The sequence below is a fragment of the Caretta caretta genome, chromosome 6 (assembly GCF_965140235.1).
Source record: "Caretta caretta isolate rCarCar2 chromosome 6, rCarCar1.hap1, whole genome shotgun sequence".
NCBI classification, from domain to species: domain Eukaryota; kingdom Metazoa; phylum Chordata; order Testudines; family Cheloniidae; genus Caretta; species Caretta caretta.
The window spans coordinates 125,967,144-125,984,376 of NC_134211.1; the positions used below are offsets into that span (position 1 = coordinate 125,967,144).

The 17,233-nt window shown below is 44.8% G+C and overlaps 1 protein-coding gene across 9 annotated transcripts in view; it reads left to right on the top strand.

Annotated features, from left to right (window-relative positions):
• Window positions 1–17,233, top strand: part of NIN (ninein) — a 110,010-nt gene that overhangs the window by 52,922 nt on the left and 39,855 nt on the right. For all 9 annotated transcript variants that reach the window (XM_075130012.1, XM_075130011.1, XM_048852678.2 and 6 more), the window contains exons 7-15: window positions 851–1,041; window positions 2,735–2,881; window positions 4,117–4,284; window positions 5,713–5,849; window positions 8,842–8,982; window positions 9,710–9,884; window positions 12,106–12,216; window positions 13,076–13,165; window positions 15,896–16,043. In XM_075130012.1, coding sequence (XP_074986113.1) covers window positions 851–1,041; window positions 2,735–2,881; window positions 4,117–4,284; window positions 5,713–5,849; window positions 8,842–8,982; window positions 9,710–9,884; window positions 12,106–12,216; window positions 13,076–13,165; window positions 15,896–16,043 — 1,308 coding nt within the window. The remainder of the gene's footprint in view (window positions 1–850; window positions 1,042–2,734; window positions 2,882–4,116; window positions 4,285–5,712; window positions 5,850–8,841; window positions 8,983–9,709; window positions 9,885–12,105; window positions 12,217–13,075; window positions 13,166–15,895; window positions 16,044–17,233) is intronic.

The window sequence follows — 17,233 nt, forward strand, 5'->3', positions numbered from 1 at the left end:
AAACGTATCTTGATCAAAACATTTGCTTAATGGCATATTCAGATGGTTTTGGGATAGGGGGGTTCTGAACGTCTTACCGTAGGAGCATGGCCAGGGCAGTAGGACACCCTAACGATAACCAGGTCTGGCCCTAGTAGCCGACACACAACTATCGAGGGAAGAACTCTGACAGAGATTACACAACTCTGCAAAAGCTCCAGCTTGTGTGGAATGCAGCTGACCGCTTCCTCCTCCGTCTAGGGTGTAGTGAGCACGTCCAGCCTACGCTCTTGTCCCTCCACTGGCCCCCAGTCTGCATTCACTGCCAGCTGAAGGCCTTGATCCCAGTCTCCAAAGCTCCTCATGGTTCAGGTCCCAGTTGAGTTACAGACTACAGGGCATTTGAGCATCAAGGGAGTTGCCTTCCCGTTGGATAGTGCAGATCCCAAAGCCCATGATGGAGCATGTGAGAGTTAGACACACTGCAAGATCTTCCCTTTGATGGAGTCCCTCCTTTAACTGACTGACACAGCAACCCAATCTCTTCCCCCACCCCCCACACACGGTTAAAATCCCTGCCCCAAGTGGAGCCCCCGCAGCCAGAGATGGAGCACAGCAGAAGATCCCATGAAGTTCACTAAGAATTTTGCCAAGCAAGGAGGAGGTGCCCAGATGCTGTGGTGATGGGCACCATTACAAGCCCCTTAGGTAGCTAACTTGCTAGTGCTGGCAAACAGCCAGTTGTAGGTGTTGGGTGACATAACTACGCTGGCACCTAGTCCTAGAAAGTCCTCCAGAGTTTCTTGCAATGGTGTTTTGAATTTTTTTATCCCTCCTTTTAATAATGTCAAACTCACTGCCCTTGTTTCAGGCCAGTTGAGATTTTGGAATCCGGATGACTTGAATGCTTCACAGACTGCATCGTCTCCTCCCCAGGACTGGATAGAAGAGAAGCTGCAGGAGGTTTGTGAGAATCTAGGGATCACCAGAGACGGCCACTTGAACAGGAAAAAGCTGATCTCCGTTTGTGAGCAGTATGGGCTGCATACTGTGGATGGCGAGGTAACCATCTCTGGGGCTCTCCTTTCAGAGGAAAGCTGGGGTGGCACAAAGTGCTGTAAAGGCTTTTCCGTAAGAAATGACTCCTCACTTTCACCAAGAAAATGACTTGCTTTTCTCTGAGAAATGCCTAAGATACATATAATTGCACATCTTAAAGAGACAAGGGGTCATTTGGAAAACAGGATCCGAACCCAGTTGATAGCTTCCTAATGAGCTTAACGGTTTTGAGTCAACTAATGACTGATCCTGTCTTTATAAAAAGGTAGTAACAGCCCTTAATTAATGATAGTTTCTCCAGTAAAATGGGGTCTAAACTGATTACAAACCAGAAAGTAAACTACTGACACCCTGGATACAGACCTGCAGTGTAGTCAAGGGTTAATGGAGTTTATCCACTTCTCGGTTGGGGAATACGGAGTTAACTCACTTCTGATCACTTTGTGTATAGCAGAGAGTGCCAAAAATGCTTTTTAATGGCACTTCTGGTTTTCACCCCGATGTCATCCCAGCCTAAACCCAATTCAAAATAAGGGAATCCCTGCACCCCCTTAGTGCCCACCATGTCACTGCCCAGTCTGGAGGATCAAAAAGGTTAGTTTGCCCACTTTTTTTTTTTTTTAACCACTACACCACTGCATGGTATTAAACTTCCTAATCGGGAACTAGAGTGCTTGCCAAGAAGTCAACAGTCCCTCGCTTTGAGCTCCATTTGCAAATGCCCTGGGGCAATATTTGTGACTCAACAGGATTTCAAAACTAAATTTGACACGAATTTTATTGTGTACTGGGACACTCATGTCAGTTTAGGATTCACAGGCTTGTAAAAAGTAGCTTTTCTACACCCCCAAATAACAACTTAAATGGGTTTTTTTTCAGGAAGCTTGTATTTTAATGGGATAATATTGATTTGCAGTGTTTGCAACACAAACATTGCAGCATCCTGCTACCACTGGGGAGCCAGGAATTGAAAGGGACAAAAAACTGATGAGATTCTTTCATAGTCAAAAGTGCAAAAAGTCAATGAACTGTACATTTTAAACACTTTCCATATTAAAAATTAAGGTGTTTTTAAAACCAGGTTGCCTTATGGTAGTAAACTGTACTTATTTTAACCTTTTAACCTTGCACTATCCCTTCGTTCAGTTGCTACTCTGCAAGCTGGTGTTCTTTCAGCACGTGATTTGCTCTGAAACCCTCATGCCAGAAGGCTTTGGGAGCATAGAATCATAGAATCTCAGGGTTGGAAGAGACCTCAGGAGGTCATCTAGTCCAACCCCCTGCTCAAAGCAGGACCAACCCCGAGTAATGGAGCAAATGTTTTCTAGAAGATATCTCTTTGAATATACTACCCCTCAAGACAGTGAAATTCTTTAAACTGTGTTTTGAGAGGGGAGAACAGCTTAAAATGTAGCAGGGGAAAAATACACTGGTACACAGGCTTCAGTGTATTTGGTATTTCTGTGACTCACTGTACACAATACAATAATTGCCATCTCATGTATTATTATTATTATTATTCTGGTAAACTGAGTAATTCTTTTGGTTTGCTCCTTAAATGACATCTCCACAAAAGACTTAAACTGGTAGAATTTTGTTTGTTTTATGCCGAGCTGTAAAACTGTGTCTCATGTTGATACATCTGAGATGTTTGCCATGTGTACAAAAGACGTTGACTGTATTTTACCGCTTTCAGGTGCTTGAAGATGTGTTCCATAATCTTGAACAAGATGGCACAATGAGCATAGAGGACTTTTTCTATGGCTTATTTAAAAATGGAAAATCTCTTACGCCATCAGCTTCTACCCCATACAGACAACTCAAACGGCACCTCTCCATGCAGGTGAGAAGCACTGGGACAGTATTTCTCTGGAAAATGGCTTCATTTGACTAGAATGTGTGACATTTTTTAATAGCAGCTAGTCCTGGATGGTTGGGAGACTAGATAAAGTAATATTAAGAGAAGCTTTCAGGTAGGTATTGCTGCCTGATTCTGCTGATAGGCCTTCTTGATCTCTAACCTGATTCCCTGACGCCACATTAGACTAGGAGCCTGATCCAGAGTCCTTTAAAGTCCGCCAGAGCCCTTCTGTAAAGTTCAATGGCAATTGACTCATGGTCCACATGCTTTTATTTCTCCATGGAGGCACCTGATTGCTGCTGAATTTATTTGCTTGGAGGAAAGTGGAGGTTGCTGGTGACAGAAAATTGTTTGAACGTATCTTGATCTAAACATTTGCCCCAGGCGTTACCAGAATATATTGCATTGGTGTAAGAACTGTGGACCATAGCAGTCACTGTTTCAAGTGTTCTGTTACATGTTCCATGTTATCTCTGCAGAAAAGAGAGCACATTATTTTGGGAAAAGGCTTTCCCTAGGCATTGGTTATCTGACTCCAGAAAGTCAGCAGTAATGTCACAAGCCAAGCCGGGGTGGGTTAAAATGACTGCTGCATCTGGGTTTGCTTATGCCCATCATGAATACAAAGGCTATCTTTGTGTACCCTGTAAAGAGGAGTAAACTGTTTTGGTGTGGGGGAATCAGGATAAGCCACCGCCCGGTCCCCTCTTATGGAAGCACCCCCGTGCTCCTGATACCACAGTGTAAAGTGGAAAAGAAATTTGTCCTCCCACAGTGATCGGGTGAAAACCTGCACCGCCAGGCAAACTGTTCCACTGAAACTTTACGTGGTCAGGGTGGGGGCAGCAAAGGTAAACGTGTGGATGGATTCCTGAGGCACCCCTTCTAGGGGAAATAACAAAACATTCAAAACCAATTGCCCATAGTTGTGTAATTACAACAGGGTAAAACTCTTATCAGCCTGAGAACCTGTCTTGCTACAGTAGAAGTTTCTCTCCTTTGTTTTACATTAGAAACTTAACAGCAAGGGCCTGGTTAGACTGGAATTTCACTGAGTTAAATGGAATTACTCCTGAGCCACCTCAATGCAGTTCAGAGAAGACTCAAGTCCTTACAGCAATTCAGTTTATAAACCTTCCTCCTTTGGCAGCAGGAGGCAAATGTCCAGTATTGCCCTTAGCTGGCCTTTGCAGACCCCCATCTCTCCTCTCTTCTAGTCCTTTGATGAAAGTGGGAGACGCACCACTGCCCTGTCCGCAATGACTAGCACGATTGGGTTCAGAGTCTTCTCCAGCCTCGACGACGGGATGGGCTATGCCTCTGTGGAGCGAGTACTTGACACGTGGCATGAAGAGGGAATTGAAAACGGCCATGAAATCCTCACGGTAATTGGGTAGATCCCCCAGCCACCTGATTTTGATTTTGGATGCTGCTGCTTCTGGATCTGTACTTTTAACGTAAAATGATGCAGTGCTGGGAACAGCAGGGATGTTGATATCCATGCTAACTTCCTAAGGCTTAGAGAAATGAGAAGTGACAACTCCCACGGAGTGAATGTGTTTTAAGATAGCACAAAGGGCAGCATTCCATCCTTCCTGAAGTAGACCACCTATATTTACAGGGGGCGGTGTAATTATTTAGATGTCTAAATACCAGACTGCACTAGCAAACCAAATACTCCAGCATCGGAATGCTCTAAAAATTGTTGCACGTACAAAAATGGAAAGCAGAATTTGACAGCCTGGCTCATGTTAGGTGTTTCATATCCAGAGGATAAAAATGTTCATATCCATTGCAAAACAGAGGTTCTCACCCTGCAGCAAACTGCTTCCCAGACGACCTTTTCAAAAGCTGTGAACAAGCTAAAGGAGAATTTCCTGTATTTTGTCCTTGGCTCTTGATTCTATGACACTGGGGATACACTGTAAGAATTTTCTCCTATCTGTCCGTCAATGCTACACTGAGTTTGAGCATTACTGGCTGCTATAAACACTTGCACCAAAACTGTGCTATCCGTCCTAGGTAAGAAAATGCAGTTTGGACTCAAGCAAGTCCTAGTCTAAAAATTCACAGCCGTTTTCTTTTTAGCCAGACGGGCATTTGAGAAACATAGCTCCTTAACTTCTTTCATTTGCTGCTTGATTACTTTATTTTTTAGCTTTTTTCCTATCTGGTTTTATTAGCATTAACGTGATTTCTGTCCTCTTTACATACTGTATATTTTATAATTTTAAGTATGGTAAAACACTTTGTTTTAACGTAAGTATAACTCGAGGCCAATCAAATGATTGTTAGGTTAGGCTTCCACCATTGTCATTACTAGCAATGGGCTTTGTGACCTAACTAAGGTGAGGTTTTTACTATAAAATACAAAAGTTAATTGAAGCTAAGGGGTCATGCACAAATTAACCTACCTCTCTAGTTGTCTTTATTGCAAGACTTTTTCTTATATCTGGGAAGATTATTTTCAATCCTCCATCTTGTCTCGTTTAAATTAAAAACAAATGCAATTTTGCTGAGACCCACAGTAAACAAACATGCATCTGCCACTTCTGTCGTGGGTGCACTTGATTTACTGTGTCTAATAGGAAATTGTGCCTCTCTCCTTCTCCTTTGCCAGAGCATGGATTTAATTTTGGGAGGGAGTTGAGGCTAAATTTCTGTATCCCTGCAGAGATGCCATTCAGAACGGATTCACCACCAAGCGCAGGCCACTTCTAGGCCTCCCCAGCTTTCTATTGTCACCTTCATTTTAAGCTCCTACAGGAGAAGGGAAGGTTGCCCTGTTGTGCTGACTTGTTGCTGTTTTACAGGCCTTGGATTTTAGCCTGGATGGAAAGGTCAACCTGACAGAGCTGACTCTGGCGTTAGAAAATGAGCTCCTGATAACCAAGAATGGAACCCATCAGGCTGCCTTGGCCAGCTTCAAAATGGAGATCAGACATTTACTGTAAGTTGGCAGGGTTTCAGTCTCCATCAGATCTCCCTTGTGTCCTAGTTACGTGGCCAGGCAGGAGTTTAGATACTGTTTGCTTACTCCACAATTCAGAGAACATCTCCCTAAAACGGTGTGAAACCTTGTATTTCTTGTGAAGCACCTGAGGGTTTTTTGTCAGCACCTCAGAACTTCTCAATAGCCTGAGTACTGCGAGTCTGGGAAGTGACAAACCTCAGTGGAAGCAAAGGCCCTCAGAAAAGCGCCCTCAGACTTCCGAAAAACCAAAACCACACAAGGATTTTCTTGAGCGTCTCTCTTGCTTGTTCCTAAAGAGCTGGAAACAGTAATAGCCAAGGTACGTCAATAGTTATGGCCCTTGTGCTGAGGAGGGTGAGATTTGATGCCTGCTGCCTTGAATGCTGATGATGACTAGTTATGGTTCTCTAGTGTTATGTAGGGTTTGTCATGCAGTGCAAGCACACGGGATGTACAAAACTGACACTTTCTCAGGGCTCTCAGAACCATGAGACACTTTGTTACCCTTCTGCCTCAGCGAAAAAGAGATTTGCTCATGCTGAACTGGGTGCAGCTCCCTGTCACTCCAGTCTGTTAGCTGCCTCCGACAAACGTCTCCGGATTCTGCCAGCCTGTCCTTTGCCAGACGGGTAACACTTGGTGCACTCCAAGTCCTGAGCCCCTGGAAGATTGTTTCCCTGGAGTCAGGGGGGCTGGAACAATTTGTATAGTGGGAGTGCTGTGAGCCATTGAACCAAACTGTAAGCCATGTTTATAATAGAAAGCCAGGAGGTGCTGCAGCCCCCTTAGTTCCAGCACCTACGCCTGGAGTATCCAGTCCTGTTACTGGACACTCAAAGAAACTTACCAAGTTCATTATCGCCAGAGAGGCAGGGTACACCCCAGCTTGTTTGATTCAGCTAAGAATTCACACTTTGCTTAATATTACAGCGCTGAGGTCTACTTTTGATAAAAGAAAAACAAATTTATTAACAAACATGGATTTTTTTTAAGTGATACTGAGTAAGGATAGTGGAAACAGGACTGGTTACAAATAAAACAGAAGTAGAATATGCTTCTAAGAGTCTAGACATAACTTTAGCAGACTACAATCCTCTGGTCTGGTCTACACTGGGGGGGTGGGGAATCGACCTAAGATACGCAACTTCAGCTACGAGAATAGCATAGCTGAAGTAGACGTATCTTAGGTAGACTTACCTCACGGCGCAGGGTCGACTGCCACCGCTCCCCCGTCGACTCCGCTTCCGCCTCTCACCGCAGCGGAGTACAGGAGTCGACAGCAGAGCGATCGGGGATCGATTTATCGCGTCTACACTAGACGCGATAAATCGATCCCTGATAGATCGATCACGTAGACGTACCCTTTGTCTCAAACAGTTTTTTTTTCTCAGAGTCCTTTGCAGAGCTTGCTGATTTTCAGTCAAATCAGGAGCCAGATTTTTCACGAATCACTCCCTTCCGCCAGGAGTGTTCCTCGTGAAATGCATCAGAAAAATCTTTTTGCTTCTGCTTCTGTTCTCCCAAACGCAAGACAACCCCCTTTGGCTCTTGTTTCTGGTGCCTTCCCAGGCTGATTTCACATCCCCCAGTCAATCTGGCTTTTCCTGTTGACTTACGTGCAAATGTATCTCCCCTTGTGTTGTGCTTAATTTACCTCAAAGGCCTGAGCAGACAGGTCACTCAACATTTCTTTGTCAGGGAAAAACTTGTTTATCATCCCTGCCTGGTTACCTAGTTTAAACATTTTTAGCACATAGACACAACTCCTTGCATAAAGAAAAGGAGTACTTGGGCACCTTAGAGACTAACCAATTTATCTGAGCATAAGCTTTCGTGAGCTACAGCTTGCTCAAATAAATTGGTTAGCCTCTAAGGTGCCACAAGTACTCCTTTTCTTTTTGCGAATACAGACTAACACGGCTGTTACTCTGAAACTCCTTGCATGACACCCATACATACATCTCTCAATGCTTGTGATGACCAGCATTCTACGAGCTTTTATTTGGTACTTTACCCAACATTCTCTATGGATAAATACCATGACAGCAATGTGGTAGGTATAGTGAGTTTGTCAGGCCTGATGAGAGCTGCAGTTGCATGGATGGGCTAGCACCAGCAGGAGAGTGAATTTGTGTGGGGGGGTGGAGGGTGAGAAAACCTGGATTTGTGCTGGAAATGGCCCACCTGATGATCACTTTAGATAAGCTATTACCAGCAGGACAGTGGGGTGGGAGGAGGTATTGTTTCATGATCTCTGTGTGTATATAAAGTCTGCTGCAGTTTCCACGGTATACATCTGATGAAGTGAGCTGTAGCTCACGAAAGCTCATGCTCAAATAAATTGGTTAGTCTCTAAGGTGCTACAAGTACTCCTTTTCTAGTTGCATGATAGTCATCCCTTTGCCAGTGCTTGGAGGGTCCCATCTCCTTTCACTACATTGCCATTCGGGTTTGTGCTGGAAGAGATTTTGAATAAAAGACCCCAAGGACAGAACTGTCTCCAGCAAAGTGCAAAGGAGTAAGCTCTCATCTGTACACTTCAACCACTCTACTTTACCTCCACTCCAGGATGAGAATTACCAGTAGAGAGATGGAACAAATTGAAAATCGAGCTCCCTTAAGGGAGCTGTCAAATGTAGCCAATCCAACAGAGACTGAGTAATTAAAAACAAATCCAGTTGCCAGGTGGGTACAGCACAAGAGTGAGGTGCCAGAGGTAATCAAACCAGTGAAAACAAAAGAATGGGACAGAAGGTGGCCTGGCCCAGTGGCACATCTCCACCAGTGCAGGAAATTAAACTACTCCAGAGCAGTTCCTAGGCTCGTCAGTCTTGGCCAGCACAAATTGAGGCAACAATGCACTTGTGCCCGAGCCGATGAAGAACTAGAACTGATGGTGTGTGTGACTTTTTTGGGTGCTGGGGAGCCAGGAAAGGGCGTATAATCCAGGATTCCTCCCTTTCGGTAGGGAGCGAGTTGACCAAGTGGTGAGAGAAAAAGAGAAGCTGCGCTCAGATTTGGAAAAAGCTGAAAAACTGAAATCTCTTATGGCCTCGGAAGTTGACGACCACCATGCTACCATAGAGCGCCGGAATGAATACAACCTCAGGTATGGCAGCCCACCTGCATTTCCGCCTTCGCTACCTGAAGGGGGCCGGAGTGATCGGAGAGCACAGGTCTCTCCATTTTGTTCGGTCATTGCATGTGTATACAGTGTTGGTTGTACATAAGAATTAGATAATTGCTTTGCTGCATGTGCGTGGCTCTAAAGAAAAACTTCAGGCTGAAGTCAGTGTGTGTGTGTGCGCACGTTCTGAAGGGCTCAGGATCAATTTGGCTAATCCTCCTGTCTTCCACTTTCCTACCACCCATTTCTATAGTACCAAAGGTCTCCAAATTCTGTGCAACCCAGTTCCATCTGTACAGTTCCCTCTTTTTTGGCATCATGGTCCTCGCACCTGGTTTTCGTGCTCTCGTTTTGCTTTCCTGATTAGCTGGCAGGAAGTGTTACATTTTTGTTTTCCACAAATATAATTTTAGTTGAACTCTAACTTTAAGATTTGGATCGGTGAGATAGAAATCCAATTTAATCCTAAAAACGGAGCGGCTTATGCAGAACATAGCATGGGATGTGTCTGTCGCTCAGCGTTGTACAGTACGGCTGGTGGCTGTGTATGTTACTGATCTGCGCATCACTGCTTTCTCTCCCGTGAGTCTTTTTTCTTGTGTAGGGGTTGTTGGTGTAAGACCCAGCTGCTTCTGTGTGACTGTTTCTACCCTGCTTGCTTTTTATGGTGTTTGCCCACTTTTCTTACCATCCTCTCTTGTGTTAATAGGAAGCTGGATGAGGAGTACAAAGAACGCACTGCAGCTTTAAAGAATGAACTCCGGAAGGAGCGAGAGCAGATCCTGCAGCAGGCTGGCAAACAGCAATTGGAGCTGGAACAGGAGATTGAGAAGGTGAAAACGGAAGAGAACTACGTCCGTGACCGGCTCACCCTTTCCCTAAAGGTAACAAAGGGCTGGCTGAAGTTGCAGACTTTGTCACTTAGCCCTTGTTAAGAGAATCAATGACTGTGTGTATTGTACGGGCTGAAATTACCTTTAGCAGCATGATTTGTATAGGTGTATTTAAAAGGGTTCTTCTGACTTGCCTGGGTAGACTGTTGCCTAGATGTCATAAGGCTCCCAGACTCTGTAGCTGTGATATGCAGCGTGTACATGTCTGGTCAACCCAGACACCAGATGGACAATTCTTACTCCTGAGGGAATTCTGCGCCAAAAAAATTAAAAATTGTGCACCTGAAAATAAAAATATGCCTACAATATTTTAAAATTCTGCACATTTTATTTGTCAAATAAATGTGGAGGCTCCAGCATGGCATTGGGGAGCACAGGCCACTGGCTGCACAGAGGTGGGGGATCACTGTGCAGCTCCCTCACGGGACACAGGCTCAGCAGTGAGGCTGCACCCAACCCTGACACAGCGCAAGGACTGGGCCTGCCCCAGAAACACTCCAGGGCCCTGCCCCTCTGTGCCAGGTGCACCAGGTGTGGGCAGACTCAGCAAGGCAGAATCCAAGTGTGGAGGGGCTTAGTGTGGGGGGGATCCAGATGTGGGTTGAGAGGGTTCTGTCTGGGGTAAGCTGGATGTGGGCAGCTCAGTAGCGGATCTGGGGGCAAGGGGGAGGGTCTGGATGCACAGGGGCTAGTTGGGGGGGTTCTGGGTGCAACAGTAATGGGACTCTGCAGGGGGCCCAAGTGAACGTAGTTGGGGCTCAGCAGGGGGGGCCTGGGTGTGGGAGGGATAGAGCTTGGCAGGGGGCTCTGGGTGTGGGGGGTCCAAATGCTGGGGGAGTGGGGCTCAGTGGGGTGGGGATCCAGGTGTGGGTGGCTTGTTGGGGTGGTCCAGGTGCAGGGGGAGTGGGGATCATGCAGGGGGGGGGTTCCTGAGTGCAGAAGTGTGAGGCTCAGTGGGAGGGTCTAGATATGAGGGCATCTGGATGCATGGGGGTTGGGCAGATGGGGGAGCAGCTCCCTGTACAGCAATCCCTCCCACCGCAGCTGAGGAGCAATGGGTGCCGGAGCTTTCTGCAGCTGGGGAGAAATCTGGGGGTGGATCTGACCCAGCCCTGGATGCAGAGGAAATCCCGTCCTCCCCAGCCCAGCTGGGACTAGCAGGGCACAGGGTAGAGCCACCAGCCAGGTCTTCCCCAGTCCCGCCCCCTCCCTCACAGTGATTTATCTCTCTGCCTGCTGCTCTGGGCACCCAAAACATACTGCTTGGGAGGGTCACATGACTGCACTTGTGGGTTCCCTTTGCTTCCCTGTCAGAAAATCATTTTTCTGCAGAGAAGCAAAGAAATCTGCGGGGGAACATAAATTATGTGCATGCACAGTGGTGCAGAATTCCCCCAGGAGTAAATTCTGCTTGGTGGCTGTCTGTTTTATCATCTGGCCACCAGCTAGCAGAGGAAACATCTTACTGCTAAGGTCCTGACATATGAAAATACAGCTTTGAAACCCCCCATAAACGAATTCTCCAATTGGATCCGTATTCTCAAAACAGTCTGACTGCAGAGTTGTGTTTTTTGAGCTGGGGCCATGTGTACTTGGGCCCCAGATTCAGGTTCCTTTCCAAAATGTTTTTAGAAATAGCAAACTCGTAACTGATCTTGTTCTAGTCTGAATACAATCAGATCGGGCAACTTTTACTCTCAAACTTCATAGTTTGTTTTTTCAACTGGGCAGAAATAAACTAAGGGGAGCAGGCTCTACGCAAACAAGCTCTGGGTGTGGGGAAGGAGGGCCTTTAAAGATATTGCTGATGTCAATCCTCTCGTCTGCCTGGAAGGTTGTCATCTCTTCCTTAGGCAGCTGTTGGCCAGATGCATGCAGGAAAGCAGGGAAAACTAGAGAGAAGAGTCTCAAGACAGGACTAGAGGTTGCTCTTTGCTTTGTACGCTGCTTGCAGGTTCCGGCCTTCCCGTGCATGACTTTGGTGTGACAAGAGGTGTCTTCCATTTTTTACCAGCAGACAAATTCACACTTCTTGTTGGCAACTGACATTTGTACCAGTATCTGTATCAGAATCCGGGCTTGGGCCTACTTCTGGGCAAGACAAATGTACCTTCTGACCTGACTCACTGTGGACTTTCCTAGGTATCAGTGTTTGGAAAGTTTTTAAAACAAACAAAAATATGCCAGAACTTTAAGATCACTTCTCCTTTAGGAAAACAGCCGTTTAGAGAGCGAGCTGTTGGAGACTGGACAGAAGCTGTTAGAGTACAAGAGCCTGACGAGCAAACTGCAAAGAAACTTGGAAAATGTCTTGGCCGAGAAGGTGAGCCTCCCTTCCTTCCGTTGTGCCTGTCTAATAGAGAGCAAATTCCTTAAGGGTGGCTGTCTGATGCTGATTTAACCGCGAGCAGAAGACCCTCACTGTGAACATGACCACAGTGGACCTTGGTTACTCTGAGAACTGTGGCTGAGTGTTACTACAGGTTATATTTTCCTAAATTATCAGTAAATGACTTGCTGTGTTGTACAGTACCCTAAAGTGGGTGAAGCATTTTTCCAAATCCCAGAGGAAACAGTCTCTTTCCTGCAGAGCTGGTTTTCTATGGTCCTAATCACAGAAAGGGAGTCACATAGACACACTTGCATGGATCCTTTTCTGGGATCCTGCCTTAAATAAAGACACGACATTAGGAGCCCTTGCACTCTTAAATCTGAGCTAAAAATTGGGGTGAACAAATTATTCAGGTGGTCATGTTATAATAAACTGCACTGTAATTTAGGATTGGATCTTCTTGGTTATTTCACATTTGTCAATATTCTTAAAAGACATAACTGTAGAATCTTCTGAGACTCTAATCCAATAAACGATTCCTACATTAATCAGCTTACCCTTTCAGGATAGGTACTTTTATAGTTGCATTATACATTTTTGGCTAAAAATCAAAATACCCACTGGAACTGAAGTTAGTTAAATGAGCATGCGGGACTGTGAAATAACAGCTGGTCTGTTGCCTAGGAAATTGTTTGGATCTCTTGCTGTCTGTCCCCTCTGACAGTATTTTCTATATAAATAAAACACAGCCTGACTGGAATGCCTGGGAATTGGGGCCTGGCCTTGAATTCAGCTCCAGGATTATTCACAATGCAGGATTAACTAGATTTGCTTTCATGCTGTGTTGCAGTTTGGCGACCTGGATCCCGGCAGTGCCGAGTTTTTCCTGCAGGAGGAGAGATTGGTACAAATGAAAAACGAGTATGAACAGCAGTGCAGGGTGAGTGACTCAAAGGGTGGGAGACACCAACTTCAGCACTGGAACTCAGTTCTGTGCTTGACACAGCGTTCTCCTAGGAATCGAGAGCCATGTGTAATAAGACGCAGGTGAGTTTGCTATTCTATAAGCTAAACAATGGCCCCCCGTTGTTAGACCAATGGAAGCCTTTTGACCAAAAAGCCCCTTTTAGGTGATGCTTTTCAAGGAAAATAACCATGCCAAAGGGGAGCACCTTGAGAGATCATTAAGATTGGGTTATGAAGCCTTTTTTGTTAGCCAATCGTAATACAGCTCCAGGCAAAAGTTACCTTCTGGCTGTTTGTTAGCCTTTGGAACAAGTTGGGTCTCACATTGTGAAACTCGCTACCACCTTTGGCTGTCCAAGAGAAGGGCGAAAGAACAGTTGCATGTAAAAGGAGCTTTTTTTTGCCTGAAATCTTGTGCCTGTAATCCGGGGGGATGAAAATTGACTTTTTAAATTTAAAAAAAATCAGATTTCTTAAAATTTAAACACATGATGGTTACAGAAAAAGCGACCTGAAATTAAATTTGAACTTGACAACTCATGCTAAGACCTAAACATATGAGAGTATATTGAAATCATTTAAATTAAACTGCACAAAAAACAATACTAAGCAGTACACGTTGGCTGCCAACCTGTAAAGAAAGTGAACCGACGGACGTCGCTGGTTAACACCTGGAACCAGAGTTTGCTGAAGTGCTAACCAACTTTTGACAGCAGCAGCCTCTTCTGCAGGTGCAGAGAGAATATTTTCTTCATTTCAGTTTAGTCAACTAGTTCAGTTCATTGACTAGCTCAGTGGTCTCAAACTCTGGGTTGGAACCCCAAAATGGGTCCCGACCCCATTTTAATGGGCCTGCCAGGGCCAGCATTAGACTTGCTGGGACCCAGGGCTGAAGCCCGAGCTACATCCCCATCCGGGGCAGTGGGGCTCAGGCTGCGGCCCTCTCTCCCCGCACCCAGGGTCATGTAATAACTTTTTTGTCAGAGGTGGGTTACAGTGCAATGAAGTTTGAGAACCCCTGAGCGAATTCCAAGTTAAGAAACCTGTTGGGAGTTAAAAAAGCAGGAAAGCTTGTTTTTTGGTTGTGTGTGTGTGTTTTTTTGCTTCAAATCTGAATAATAACTTGGTGTGAGATGATGAGATCTATTCGTTCTAAAATCTTGAAAGACATGACTAGAAACAATCTGTTCAATTCGCTAACTACAGATAAAACTAGTTCTTTTGTTTAACAAATCAGTTAGTTTTAAATGCAAAACATGTATCCAGTGTATTTAATTTTAAAATACCATTTTTATGCATTTTTAGTTGATTTTGAATCTCCATCCAAATAGGGATGGACACAAATTGCAAGAAAACAGTCATCTAGTAAATAAGAGATGCATCATTTATAATTTTCTAACATAATAAAAAATATAAAAATTAAGAATCTGAATAAACGTAAGTTATGCTACACAGTTACTTAAATAAAAGTTTATAAATATAGTATATCCTCCTGGTTAGCAAAAGGAAGTGCCAAATGTAGCGAAAAGGCTGTGTTCAGTTGTTTTACAGATTACCAACCAATCAGACTCAACCTTTCTTTAGGTAAATAACGAAGTACAGATGCAAAACACAATTTAAAATTAAATCAAGGTTTTCTGCTTGCTGATTTAAATAATGATTTAAAATGCTGTAATTTAAATCAACCCACCCTGATTCAAATTTCTTGTTGTAATTTGTGCCCCAAAATATCTACTCTAATTTGTCCACTTTCTAAGGACTGCTGTGGCTGCAAACACTCAAAGCAGAATGGATGAGCTTTCTTGTTCCACAAGGAATATCCTGGGTTTAGATGACATTTAATCCCCAGCAGTAATGTCACTCTGCTACCATTGGGAGATTCCACCAATTTGGGAGCTAAAGCCAAAACCCCTGTAGAACTAGTTACATTCATACCCGCTTTCTCACAGATGATTTCTGCGGGCCAAATATTTGCCTCTCCATGTTTTTATGTGAATATGCAGCTCGCTATTTTGAAGGACTGTCAACTCTGAAGGTGTTGGGGAGGAGATTGGGGGAGGGAAATTTCAGTGTTGATTTCATGGACATATTCCAAATCTACAGGAATTAGTGTACATGCATCCTAGCTCAGGTACTCATTTGCCCCAATAAACGCTAATGCAGTTTGCTCAGTGTGTCGTATGTGGCACAAAGAGTCAGGGTATCCTGTTGGCCACTGGACAAAAGTAACAGATGGTAAATGAATTAATGTGTAGCGAGGGAACCACAGCCTGTAACTTTCATATCAAGGTCACAGCAGAAGGGTGGTTCCCCTGTCAGTGATTGCAGATATTTCACAATTATGTTCGAAAGGTTCCTACGTTGTATCCTGGGTAACAACCAGTGGGAAGCAGGCCAGAATATCGGGTATTAACGCTTCATATGTTTCATACGCAAAGTGTATGTTCAGTATGAATGTGCTGTGATAGTTCAGTGAGTAAACACACATCTCAGAGTTACCTGTGCATGCTGGAACTTGGAAAAGGACAGCCATAAGTCTTGTGGATGGGAGGATAATTAGTGCTGTTCTTGGGCTACTCCAGGATTTTTGGCAAGTTGATCTCGTAAAATAAACCACTCTGAATGTCCTGTCATTTAGTCTGTGTGTTGCAATATATCTGTTCCCGTGACTTGCTCTCTTCCATTCTGGTGTGTTTTTACTCAGGAGCTGCAAGACCAGATCGATGAACTCCAGTCTGAGCTGGAAGAGTATCGTACTCAAGGCAGAATATTTAGGCCTTCTCTGGAAAGCTCACTGCATGAGGAGTTTGACATTAAAAATGGGGGAAGCGGTGGTGTGGAGCCTGACCAAGGTAAAGGATATTTCCTCTAGGTGTTTTGGAGTAGGCTCTTCTGCTGTATTCTAGTGGAGGGATTATAGAGAACTCTCAGCTCTAGAAGTTTTTTGTGACAAGAGGGATTAAATGGGAGTTGATATTCCAGAACTAGGCACAACTTGAAACTTTCTGACATCAGGAAATCCCAAATATTCAAACACTTGGAGCAGTCCCCCTGCTGGAATTATCAGCAGTTGTAGTGGGTAGGATATTACCACACCACCAAGTCAACTGTTAATTCGTTTATTAAATGTACAAGCCAAATGGTGTTTATACACTTGCTCTAAGCACGTCTAAAAGCCTAAATAATAAGCTATTACAACACCCATACAGCACCACACAGTCATGAGCATTTGATCAGAATACTCACGAAAGGACTAGACCCAGGGGTACTCAAACCCATGTGGGCGGGTCCAACTTGGTCAGGCAGGTACTAGTAACAAACCCTTTAAGAGCTCAGCTTTTCATACAGACAAGTGATGTCATTGCCAATTGCTACCTTTAGTCAAGAACCAGTCTAGGGCAGTTTGGCGTTGACCCCTTCGCCAGCCTTGAGTAGACAAGATTTTGTGGCTGGGCCTCTTTCTCTGGGATGACATTGGTGTGTTCGGGGTCACTCCTGGGGCAACACAGAGCAACTTTTCCTTACTGTGCATACTAGAGGGTGCCATTCCTGGTGATCAGAGGCGTCTCTTTCTTATCCGTCACATTTTGAGCGCAGCATTTTTACGACTGATCTTGCCAAGTACATTTTTCTTCCTATATTTTCAAAGTTTCTCATGGCTGCTAAAACCCGTTTATTTTCCTTAATCTACAAAACATGTATATTTTCCTTCACTAAACTGAGGTAACTTTTTTTGTACCTATCTAATCCTGCACCACCACGTCCACCACCCCAGCAAGGCAACATGAGACCAGGCAGAGGATGGGCCATTTCTTTTAGTGTGGTGCAGCTGCTGTATGCCAAGCTGCCAGCCAAGCCAGGCCCCAGAGCTGACCTATCTGGTCCAGGGAGAACTGCCCCCTTGCAAGGTGGAACCTCTGGTGACATGAAGCTGGCGTAGAGAGAACGGCTCCAGTGGCCGTATGCAGCAATGATTCCTGGCTATGGCTTCAGCTAGCAGAAGTCAAAGATGTCTGACGGCTGTTCAGATTGACACTGGCTG